The 12,996-nt window shown below is 32.8% G+C and overlaps 1 protein-coding gene across 1 annotated transcript; it reads left to right on the forward strand.

Moving 5' to 3' along the window:
- Positions 1 to 1,239: 1,239 nt before the first annotated feature.
- Positions 1,240 to 6,187, forward strand: OEP37 (chloroplast outer envelope protein 37). The gene is made up of 6 exons (XM_068606880.1): positions 1,240 to 1,782; positions 1,859 to 1,948; positions 2,053 to 2,223; positions 2,508 to 2,602; positions 4,647 to 4,767; positions 5,765 to 6,187. The coding sequence occupies exons 1-6, from the start codon at positions 1,348 to 1,350 to the stop codon at positions 5,894 to 5,896; spliced, it is 1,044 nt and encodes a 347-aa protein (XP_068462981.1). The 5' UTR covers positions 1,240 to 1,347; the 3' UTR covers positions 5,897 to 6,187.
- Positions 6,188 to 12,996: the final 6,809 nt, after the last annotated feature.

The following is a 12,996-nucleotide window of genomic DNA, read 5'->3' on the forward strand; positions in this document are numbered from 1 at the left end:
GGTTATGTCCATATCTTAAGTGATGCCAATAAATAATAGAACAAGGTTATTGAAACATGATAATGAAAAAAAAATTATTTAATACCTAACAAAAAAATATGCTTATATGATGTGTGTATTTTATGGACCTCTATATATATTGTAGATCAATGTTTATTTGAATTAGTAGAGACTAATATTAAGAATAAGAAAATTTTGGAGAGAAATATTGTGATAAGAAGAAGGCATGATGTTATTATTTTTTTTTATCAATTTGTTTGTTTCATTATTTTGTTGCATTCTCTTTTTTACTACATTTTGTTTCTTGTTTCATTCTTTTTTTTATTATGTTTTGTTTCAATTCTTTCTATTGGTGTGACATCTACATTATTGACTTTTTCTATTGTTTGTGTGCTTTTAGCAAGTGAACAAGAAAACAACTTTCATTTTGACTTTAGAAAGACTTATAATGTCGTTTTTAAGATAAGATATATTCTCTCAAGTCATTGTTAGTGGAAGAGACACTACTTTAATAAATGCAATTAGCATTGTCTTTCTTGAAGCTTCCAACTTTTGTGTCAATTTCACATTAATAAAAATGTTAAAACAAAGTGTAAAATGTTAGTAGATTTTGTGCAAAAAGTTATTACGGATGCATGGTGGAGAACTATGATGAGTTGTGTATATTGTGATGCATTTATTTATTCAATGTGTGAATGATGTATGCATGCAAATTTGTTAAAATATGGACAAATATGATGTTTGGGAAATATAACATCAATCAATCATAATGTAATGTGAAAAAGTTGTAATTTCTGTTTGTTTTGTAACATACAAGGTTGTTTATTTTGTAAAACAACTCTTCTTAATATATGTGGTTTTTTTTTCTAAATTTCATAATGATACAATTAAAATAACCTTAATTTGAACATGTGTCAATATAATAAAAGATTTCTTAAGAATTTTCACCTCACTTAATATCATTAAGTTAGTTATTAACTTATTATAAACTACTCTAATCAAGTTTGTATCTTTTTAATTTTCATGTGGTATTATTCATCATACTCTAATTCATTGTTTTATATTTCGATTGATTTATTATTATATATTTCAATTTTATATATAAGAATAAATATTATTGAATTACTTTTTAATTTTATTTTTTATATTAAATTAAAAAAGATTTAACACAGAATAAAAATTATAAAAATAAATAAAAAATAATTTTGATTAATACTCGTTAGAATAATTCAATAAACCAAGCATGGGAATAATGTGATGGGGATAGATTTTTAATTCAATAAAACAATAGCATTTAGCGGTGGTTGGCGGCTCTAGAAGTAGAGGTGGAGAAGGGTAGTGGTGTTGATGGTAACGAGAGAGAATCGGAGGGTGGAGATGGAACCGGCAGCTGGAAACCCTAATTACGTGATGGTCCCATCGGCGGCGGCACCCGCGGCGGTTGAGCCGCAGTCACAGTTGCCTCTGGCAGTGACATCAACCCACAACTGTAAGCCACCACTCTTCTCATTTCCGAGGAGGCCAGCCCTCAGAGTTACATCCGAGTTCGACAGTGAAAGCGCCGTCTTCTTCCATAAAATTTCTTGCAAGTTGTTGGACAACCTTGCCAAGTTCAAGCTTCAATTCAACCACAGTGGTAAAGGCGACATCGCCGAACCCCAAATCAGCTTTGTTTCGAAGCACCTCAGCCTCCACTACGACCTCGAAGACCATAATGCTCTCGTTAAGACTTCCATCGATGTGGGTCCCAGATTGCAGCTCACTGCTGCTCACGATGTCAAGGTCTTACTTCTACCTCTGCATCACCCTATCTTTTGATTCTTCACATTCTCACCTCTGTCTTCTTTCTCCTCCTTAGGCTCAACAAGGAGAGGTTACCATGCTTGCAAACATCGCCCATCCTGGCTATTCACTTCAACTATCAACACCAGTTCCATCCGTTAGATTGGTCTGTATTACGAATCATATTATCTTTGAAAAAACAAACGCAAAAACACAATACTACTACTACTACTATGTTTCATCGTTTTCTTGTTTCAATTCTATCCGCAGCCAAAAGCAACCTTCAGATTTCCCCTTGGTGAGGTTTCTCTGCAAGAGAAAGAAGAGGAGGAGGCCAAGAGTTTGTTGTCAGTCAGTGGGATTCTTAAAGGACAAATTTTGAATGGAGTCGGCTCTGCCCAGTACAATGATGAAGAAGTGAAATTGAGATACAGCTACAAGGTACTTTCCTGGTTTTAGGATTATTCTTTGCTGAACGGTACTGCTTACTACCCCATCATTGTCAAAAAGTGCTGGTTAAAATTTTTTGGAACTACGAAATCTTGAGTGGGACCCACATTGTATTTTGTAGTAAATTTCAATTAATAGTGTAAATTATAGTAGAGTGTTGCTCTTGGTATATATCTTAAGTTTATTGCATTAGGTATCAATTATTTTTCCCATCATTTGTATTTGGTTGTGAGATACTACCTTGTGCCTACTATTATTGAATGTTTCAAATGCAGGACGACGAAATGTCATTTTTTCCAATACTTTCACTTCCTTCAAATGCCCTATCTTTTGCCTTTAAGCGTCGGTTTGGTCCTTCTGACAAATTAAGGTTATAACACTCCTTTAAGAACCTTTCATTTATACATTCACTGTTTTTGTTGCACTCCAATTTCTCGGTATATGATAGATAAGTTGCTTTTAACTGAGTTTGGAAAACACTATGCATTTTAATTGTACCTACATAAAGTGCGCCTTAATTATTGGGCTATAATTGTTGTCATATTGTAGATTCTTGAATATTGGGTTCCGTTTATCCTATATACTTATAACATGAGACTTTATCTTTGAAACTTGCTATGATACCTGGCATCATCTTCGGTTGGATCATCTAAATGTCAAATAAGAGAATTGTTTTTCTTATGTCTGGCAACCTTACAATGGCATAAGATCCATCTAAAAATCCTTTCAAAACTGTATTCCACAATACTTTGGGAATATCTACAAATTGACCTTATGAAGGTACATACGGAGTACAAATTAAGTTATAATCAAGCTTTTCCTTATTAAAAGACCTATCACTTCAATGTGTTTCTTTTGATCATGCTGAAAAAGATTCTAAGCTATGTTGATTACTTATTATCACAATAGAGTTTATAGGTCCATCCCATTTAATGTTAAAGCTTTGTAAGATAATTTAATTTTCAATCAAAGCACTATATTGAGCTACAATAATATGCCTTTTTTTTTTACTTCTACAAGTTACTAGTTTTCTCCAAGAAAGGTACAACATCAATTAGTGGATCTCCTATTAGCTATTTACCCTGCATAGTTAGTATCTTTGTAAGCTTTAAGAATTGTATTCCAATTTGCTTGTCGCAACTAAGAGGATATTGAGATATGTGAAGGGCACTTTGGACTATGGGTTGTTGTTTTCGAAACATGGCATAAATACTTTTGATGAAGTATTAGGCTACTCTGACTTAGATTAATGTGATGATAAAAGTGACGGAGAAGCACTGCAGGGTAAGTGTTTATAATTGTGGAGCACCTATTTTATGGTGTTATAAGGAGTCACTGTTGGCATTGTCTTTATGTGAGGCTGAATACATTGCAGCCTCAGTGGGAGGTTGTCAAATATTGTCACTTGAGAACTTGATGTCAGAAATGAAGATTAGAGAAGAGCTTAAGAAGATGCTAATAGACAACAAGTCAAGCTATAAGCGTGGTTGAACATCTTGTTACTCATGGAAGGAGCAAACATGTTGAGACAAGATTCACTTCCTAAAGGAAATCAAGAGTTGATATACTGCAATACTAATGAACAGGTGACTGATGATTGGATAGATGATAGGAGTGCAATCTATTACTGATGTAAATTAGGGGGGGAGTGTTTTAGATAATTCAGATAATGTTATGTTAGTTAAGTGGCTAGCGGGTTGTTAACCTACTACTTGTAACAGTACTATAAATAGTAATGCTGTAAAGTGATATGCAGATGTGTGAAATAAAATTTCCGATTCTGCACCTATAGCTCTTGTTCTCTCTCTCCCTTTTTTTTGATTGTGTTCTGTCATAAATATGTTATAATAGAGGTGTTTGTCAACACCATTTATCAGGAACTAGGGAGGATGTTGAGTAGTATCCTGGATGAGATTAAGAAGCACATGTTCGACAGTTTTTATAGCATTTTTTACTAGGCTACTTGGAAAAGTAATAATTATTAAGTTCTCCTATTTCCCATTCTCACAACTCTCTTAGTAACAGACAGTATCTATCAAAATCTCTGTGAGATTGTTCGTATTTAAACCCTCTGCATTAGATTGTGGTCTATGTTTGTAACTAGAGTTTACTGGTACAATGGTAGTACAGTTGGAAAAAAGCTTATTCTCTATTCTTGCTACGTGATGTGGTTGAACATTCATGTTTTGTTATTATTTAGCTTTCTCAATTTTCGCATTTATAATTGTAATCTTGTAAGTTATGCTAAAATCCCATTTTGTTTTGTCATAGCTGCTATTGTTTTATATTCCTGTTTGATTAACTAATTCAGATATTGATTACCTGCTCTAAATTTTATGCATTTTAGTATTTCAATTAACAGAATCAGTTTGCCTATTTATTGATGTGGTTTTTTCTAAATGCTTAATGTATAGCTACTTGTATAATTGTGATTCCAACTATTGGAGTGCTGTGTACAAGCGCACCTATGGTAAAGATTTCAAATTTAAAGCTGGTTATGATTCAGAGGTTCGCCTTGGCTGGGCATCTCTTTGGGTAAGTGCCTCCTTTTGCAATTATGTAATTCATATTCAATATCATGATGCCCCTTGTTATGATTATAATTCCTAGTTTTTAGTAACAGAGTCGTTTTATTTCTCAAATATTAATATTTAATTTGGCAATGACATGCATACTTACACCAATATTATTGTCTTCAATATTTATTTGATCCAAGACATAAATCTGTCAAATGATAATTAAATAAATAAAATATAAGTGGAGTGCATATACTTCTAGTGGTAGTTTCTTACACTGTCCCCGATCCATCCTTCAATGGAGCAAATCATCAAGTTAAGTAACCTCCAGGGTTAATTAGTGGAATAATTTGAGATTTAGTAAGTTTTGAACTGAGGTAATTAGAAAAACATCACATGTTGCCTATAAACAAGTTAAAGGGTTGAAAAGGATTTGTCTTATGATTTGAGAGACAATTCAGATTGTTGTTGGAGAGTCCAGGCCTCTTGAAAGTCCTGCCTATCATTTGTACTCTTTTCTGTTAGTAGAACTCTGACCTAGTTTCTATCACATTATTAGCTGACTTTTCAGCTTTAGCACTTACATTTCAGACTATAATTGTTGATAGCTTTCGAAATACATTGCACCTGCATTGTTGTTTTACATTTAGGGACCACAGAATACTGCCTCCTGCATAAGGGATGCATACATGTACTCCTTAAACTTCTTGAACCATGGTAGATAGTAGATCAATATAGGAAAATGGGTTATTGGTTTACCTGTTTCTTTTCTTGAATGTTTAACTAAATTCCTTTTAATACTTTGCTATCATCTTCTTTGTACCAAGACTTCTGTTGGAATTCCAATTCTTGATTGCTTCAATTTATCTCTAAACTGTTAGATTATAATCCACTTTTCTGTAGTGAGAAAATAGTATGTTAGGTGTATACAGAGAATTTGTGGATGATGGTGGATTCCACCAAAAGTATTGAGTTTATTATCTATTACTCTCAGTGACCACATTAGCTTAATTCAGGTTGGAGATGAAGGTGGGAAAGCCAAAACAGCTCCGATGCAGATGAAAGTTCAATTCATGCTTCAGGTGCCACAAGACGACATCAAATCTTCTGTTTTGATGTTTCGGATTAAGAAGAGATGGGACTTTTAAGGCTCAAGTGGTGGGTGACTTTAGCTGTTTTCTATGTATAAAAAAATGGGTATCTTGGCTTTGGCCAGGTCCAGGGGATCATAGTTTCATCCCTCCATAGTCCACATACTTTTTGCAAAAGTGTATTAACCATTTGATACTTCTCCAAGGCAGCTAATTTCTTAGGGGTGTAGCAGGACTGCAATTAGCTTCTGGTAACAATTTTCATCGTACAAAATTTGTAAAGATAAGTTTCCGATGTTGGCAATCCAAAAATGGGAAATTCTTCCTGCACCACCATGCATTTCTTGCGCCTCCATGTGTTTCTTCCTTCACCTCCATGCTTTTCTTCCTGCACCCTCAAACTTTAAAAAATGTTCAAATTATCCTTTTTGACATTTCTCATTAATTTTTTTTTAATTCCAGAATGCGAAATCCAGATACTTTTTATTATAGAAATCAGAAGTTAAAATTTGTTATATTTTTTGTATTATCACTAAAAGAAATAATGATAGTAGAGTCCTCAAAAGAGCGTTGCAAATAGTAAAAAAGAGACTCTACATGAGACTAATGTGGATTTAGCGTCTCAATAGAAATGAAAGTTAATGTTTTAGTGGCTATGCATTAGAGACGACCTCCAATGGGATACAAATTTACAAGGTAGTGTTGACTAAGTCTACATAAAGAAAAATATATTATTTAACTATAATGTAGGTTTAGGAGACATTAAAATGGCTGTAAAATTAAATAATTATTAAGAAGTGGGCTTTAAGTTTTTCTATCCACTTATATACTATGAAATGACATTGATACCATAGTAAGAAGTTGACTTTAAGTCTAACTCAACCTCATAAAATCAGCTTATAAGGTGAGGTTTACACTCACTTATATACTATGAAAGGTCCTAATATCTAGTCGATGTGGGATCTCCAACAATAATTAAACTTAACGTCATCATTAAGGACACTACGTGAAAAAGCAAATGTGAGTAAATTGTTTTCATTGGGAACACTACCTGGAAAACAAATATTGGTGTTGTCTAGACCTATGCTAAATTTAATAAAATATTAACTTGCATCCACTTTGTATTCCCATTCTCGACTCAGTATCATTCTGCAACTTATTTTTTGATTGCATCTACTTTGTGTCCACATTCTAGACGCTAACTTATTATTATTATTTTAATAATTTTTAATTTGCATCTACTTTGTGTCTACATTCTAGACTCAATATTATTATGTCACTTTTATTTTATTGTATCTATTTTGTGTCTCCATTCTAGATGTTAACTTATTATTATTTTAATAACGTGGACACAATGTTTGACATTTATTTTTTTGTCCAACTTGAGTAGACTTCACCCTTGCTAGTTGTTTTTTTTTTTATAATTCTCACTTTTTATTGAAAGCTAAAGTGAATTTTTCTTGTAATGTATATTTTTTTTATTATAAAACTGAGAAGTTAAAATTTGTGATTTTTTGTATTATAGATTATATTATTTGAAATATAAAATTTATATTTTGAAACATACAATCTAAAATACAAATTAATTTGTAATTTTTTTTATATTATATTATATTATTTGAAATATAAAATTTATATTTTAAAATGTGTAATCTGAAATACTTATTTATTTTGGGAATACAAATTTGTATTCCAATTTGTAGAATTCAACATTAGATATTTTTGAAAATATGGAGTGTTGAAAAAGTCATGGGTGCAGTAAGAAGTCCACTCAAGAAATTAATTATGCATTCGGTTAAAGTCCATACTACTTTGTAAGTTCTTTTTTGTCTAAACAAATTTCTTTCCTAGTTTTGATGGGATCAAATTAGGGGTAAGTTCTTTTAGAATCCCTTTCCTTTTTGGTCCTATACAAGTTTTGATAAATTCAAATTGTCAATGAGTAAGAAACATTATGAATTGCATTTGAAATTCAAAAACATATATATTATGGATGGTATATTTTAGAATTCAAAAATATTTTATGGATTTTGTACTATATAAAAAATTGTACAAATTGTACACTCTGAATATGTATTTAAATTGCTCAATTCATAAATATATTTTGAGTTGCATAATCTAAAAGTATATTTTGAATATCACAATTTGAAAATGTATTTTGTATTGTATAATTACCTTTTTAGTCCCTATATTTATGATCAATATTCAATTTAGTACAGTTATTTTTAAAAAAAATAAATTTGGTCTCAGTTTTTAAAAAAGTCTACAATTTGGTTCCTTTGTTAAATTTCCACTAACGACGTTAATTAGTGATGATGTGGCACAAAATATGTCAAATTTATGTACAATTACACTATATGTGTAATCCCCTTATGTTTCTTCATCCATTCTCCCCGTCCTATCAGAGCCTCCATCCTTTCCCCTTGCATCAACACTTCCCCTGTTTCTCTAGCATTGAATCAATTTTTCGCACCAAACAATTCACAAATGCAAATGAATTCACCTGTGTTTCGACATCAGGTCTCAAGTCTCATGGATGTCGGTGGCACATCAAGCTTACCAGATTCCAATGTCGATGATGCGATGACCTTTTATGCGTCAAGCACTGGTACACCAACCACCACAATTGTTCCCAAGACTATAAGATCATCGGGAGAGAGGCCATCGTGAGGGAGAATCCATTGTGAAGGTTGTGAAGATCGTGAAGGTCATAAAACCTTAATATTGAAGAAGGGGAAAACCCTTTGAACGATCATTGAGACGAAACCCTAAAATTGGCGAAGGGGAAAACGCTTTTGATCCCTAATTTCGGGTTGAAGTTTATAAGTTATTGTGATTATTATGTGAATCAGTGAACGCTTTTTTCTTTAAAGGTATTTCTCGTGCTAGGAATGTTCCTCCAACTGGTACCATTGCTCATAGCCAATAAGTTAGGGGTTTGATTGTTAATTAACCTGTTAGATCACCACTACTTTCGATCCAAAATCAAAGCAGTGAAAGTGAAGGGTGGAGTGGAGGTCCTGACGGGGGAGAATGAATGGAGGGAAGAAGAAAAAACTCTAAAAGTTGGTGCCTACGCGTATAGTCCACGTTTGCATATTAATGACATTGTGTGTGTCAAATCATCATCAGTTGACTTTGTTTGTTAAAATTTAACAGAAATGACCAAATTACATACTTTTTTTAAGAACTTTTGGACCAAATTGATTTTTTTAAAAACTACTATAGTAAATTGAATATTGACCTTAAATGTAGGGACGAAAAAGGTAATTATACCTATAATTTAGAAATGTATTATGGAGTGAACACTCTCGAAATGTATTTCAGATTGCACAATTCGAAATATATTTTTAGACCTATAACTTGGAGCATGTTATGAATTTTGCCATTCAAAAATTTGAAGTATGATAATTTAGGCTTTTTCCAACATCTCATGAAGGTGGATGAAGAAACCAAGAGTGTGGAGGAAGAAAATAAATAGTAGCTCAAATTAGGTTGGATGTGCCTTTTTACAAAATGTTGGATGGGGGATTTCTTTTTGCACCTTATAATTTCCTTTTCATCTTATAAATATACAAATTTTCATTTTTCCTTTTTTATGAAAAAATTATTTCAAGATTGTGAAATTTGGATACTTGTTTTCCTTTTGGATTATACAATCTGAAAGTCTTTTTTACTTTCAAATTACACAATTAAAATTAAATTTTTGCATAGATAAAAACTTATGGAGTTTTTTACTTTTAGATTGTACAATTATAAGGTTTTTTTTTTTACTTTTGAATTTTGCAATCCAAAAATAATTTTTAATTAAAAAAAACTCTCAATTGTATAATCTAAAAGTTATTTTTTGAATTGTATAATTCAAGAGTCTTCTAGATTACATAATATGAGAGTTTCTCTTGGATTACACAATTTGAATGTTTTTTTAAGTAAAAAATAATTTTAAGATTATACAATTCATGAGTGCTTTTATTCTTGAGTTCACCTATGACACAACACAACACGTAGAAAAGCAAGATGACAATAGTAAGGGGTGGCTATGACAAAGGGATAGTTTAGTCGTTTAACCACCCATGTGGAAACTATGAGGTGCAAAAAGAAATGGCTTGTGAGACGACTTAGTTGCTTTTTACACACAACATAATGGCAAATTCTCCTTGCACCTCCATACATAAACGTGAATATACATTTATGCTATTTTTAAAAAATTTAAAACCCTACCCTCACATTGCACTCCTTCACTTGGTATTTTTTTTGAACCAGCGCAACCCCTTGTTTTCCACAATGGCGGCACCCTTTAAGGAATTGTAGAGTTGCTCTCTTTGCAATATCAAAAGCATCAACCAACCTACATGGATGCATACCTAGAATATACATGTGTTATCTCAACATTAGAATTTCAGCATTAACAAATGTTGAAATGACATGTAAGGCATCAAAACAAGAAAGGCTCATCCCTCCATATTTTGAGAATATTTGTTTGCTCTAAATCCTACAATAAGGTTTCGTAAAAGAAGTCATTTTCTTAAGTGCATACCAAATCTTATAATTTTGGAATGCAATACTTTTTTTAAATGAATGCCGGATTGGCCAATCCAAAATCTCAAATCGAATTTGGGATTGTGTACCATATTGTACAATTTGGTCTGTGTTTTAAATTAAAAATCGGATTGTACAATCAGTACTCCGTCTCGGATCTAGTTTAATGTTGCGGATTGACCAATTTTATATTCATTTCTAAAAAAGATATGCACTAGATTATTCAATCCAATATAGAAAAACAAAACAAACAAAAAATATGAACAAAAGTAGTGAAGAAAACACACACAACTTATCTCAACACTCACTGTCACCACCTTCAACCATAGTCACCACGAATCAACATCTACAACCATAGTCACCACAAATCAGCGACAAACTTTCACCTTAATGAACCACAACCTCCAAAATAAATAAAAAATCACCTAAAATACAAAATCTTAATATATAATGACAAGGGTATAATTAATATTTAAAAATTATATGAATGTACAATAAGAACTAAGAACCTATATAGCACAGACACTGACATGGACACTGATACGACACGGACACAGACACGAAGATACGTATAATATAAAAAATGTAGGAGACGGGGACATGAATCTATATATTATATAATTATGAATTATATAAATTGACAATAAAGATTTATGTACACAAGTATGTTCTAGATTATTTTTTGGAGTAGAAAGATGTTTTTCATGACTACTTCAAAAAGATTTGTTTCTTATTTTTGTAATCATAATAAAATCTTATACAATAAGTTTGAGTTTTTAAAAAATTAATATATTTTTCTTTTTTAAAATTGTGTTAGAACCGTACTAGAATTGTCAGAAATCCAACAAATACTTTTTGAATTGGACACTTCATGGATACGTGTCATACGAGTGTCAGTGTCCAATATGAGTATTCGACACCGACACGCCATTTAAGAGAAGTGTCTGAGTTTCATAGCTAAGAACTAATAGTGGTGCAGAGAGAATTTGACGAACATAATTAATAAGAAAATAAGAAGTTGGGCTAGGACATAGTTTTATGCAAACTAATAAAGACCGAGGCATACTTTATTTTATGTGTTCGTATTTCTACCACATTAAATTTGACATTTATCACGATAACTTATTATATTATGTGTTCCTACCGGTTGACTTCAATTGCCTTCGTACGTCTGCGACGATCACACGCTCAATTATCTCTGCCTTCGTTCATGCCTTTTTCTTATCAAACACCTGAAAATGCAAAGACAAGGGGCACCCTAGAGGTTGTTTGCACTCCGACACTCAAGTCCGTATAGGGCTATGAAACACCAAAAACTTAGCTGTAAAAAGCTCTGTGTGTAATCTGTGACTTGCGTAAGAATTAGCGCGTACCTTATTAGGTTTAATACTACCCTTTATATACTCTAGGGTTTCCGCTGTTTTAGCTAACCACAATTAGGGTTACTGAGGGTGTGCCCTAGCGTCGCTATCACCCACTCTTAGGGCAATCTAGCACGTAAGGCTCCCTTACTGGAATGCGACCTCTAACAGGATGACCACCGGGATACCAACTTGTGCACCTAATCTCTGGGGTCATCCGTCCTGGGGGTGCCCTAGTTGTTCATGTGTCATGCATGCAGCTTACCCCTAGAATGTGACACTCACGGGTCGTATCTCTCCCAGTGGCTTTTTACTTGTGTTACGCCTGAACGCGTCATTCACACCACACGCATGGATCCCTCGTGATTTAGGCTTCTCCCTAACTGATAACTGGTGTGTGGTCTGGGATCCACCTCTCGTGGCCCAGCTCCGCTATTTGACTTGCCGAGGTCCGAGGACACGTCAACATATCCTGATGATCGATGCCTGACCACACCTCGACACCCTAGGCGTATTGTCTCAGAGACACCCTGGGCCAACTGCTTGTGGGACCCACCTTACATGACCGAGGCCTGACCACTCCTCAACGTTCTGGGCGTGCCGTATGCAAGGCGCTGGCCCTTGCCGCTCGTGGGACCCAGTTCAAGCGGCTCCACGTCTACTAGCAGTCAACTACGCCCGAAGACTAGTCGGTACATCATGTATTAATTAATGGGCATACAAAATAATAGAACTATTAATTATAGGTATACAAGCTAAGAAAATGTAATATAAAAAAAGACTTGATTATTTTTTTCATATTATTTACTTATTTTGCTTAATTTGGTCTATTTGTGAATAAAATGTTAAATTAAGTTTCTTAATTTTAATGTGGCTATTTTAAGGTTCATTAAGTTTTTCAATTTTTAAGAATGCAACCATTTGACTCCTTTGCATGCTAAAATTGATCTTGTTAGTTTTAAAAAAATATATATGTAATTAAACTTGTTAATATTTGTTTGTTAATAATCTTACCGTTAATTGAATAGAAATCGGTTATATTATTGTGATTTTCAAAATTGAAATACTTATTCAATATTTTGTTAGGAGTGAGATTAAATAAAATAAAATAATAAATAATAAAAGTGTTGGAGATTCTACTTAGTAATATAACAAAATATAACTGTGGAATTGAATTAAGTTTAAATTCTACTTTGTTAAGGTGGTATCAAAATTATATGTTAAAAAAATTATCTTAACTAGATTAATAGAGACTAT

This window comes from Phaseolus vulgaris, chromosome 3, assembly GCF_051622355.1.
Source record: "Phaseolus vulgaris cultivar YP4 chromosome 3, ASM5162235v1, whole genome shotgun sequence".
Taxonomy (NCBI): domain Eukaryota; kingdom Viridiplantae; phylum Streptophyta; class Magnoliopsida; order Fabales; family Fabaceae; genus Phaseolus; species Phaseolus vulgaris.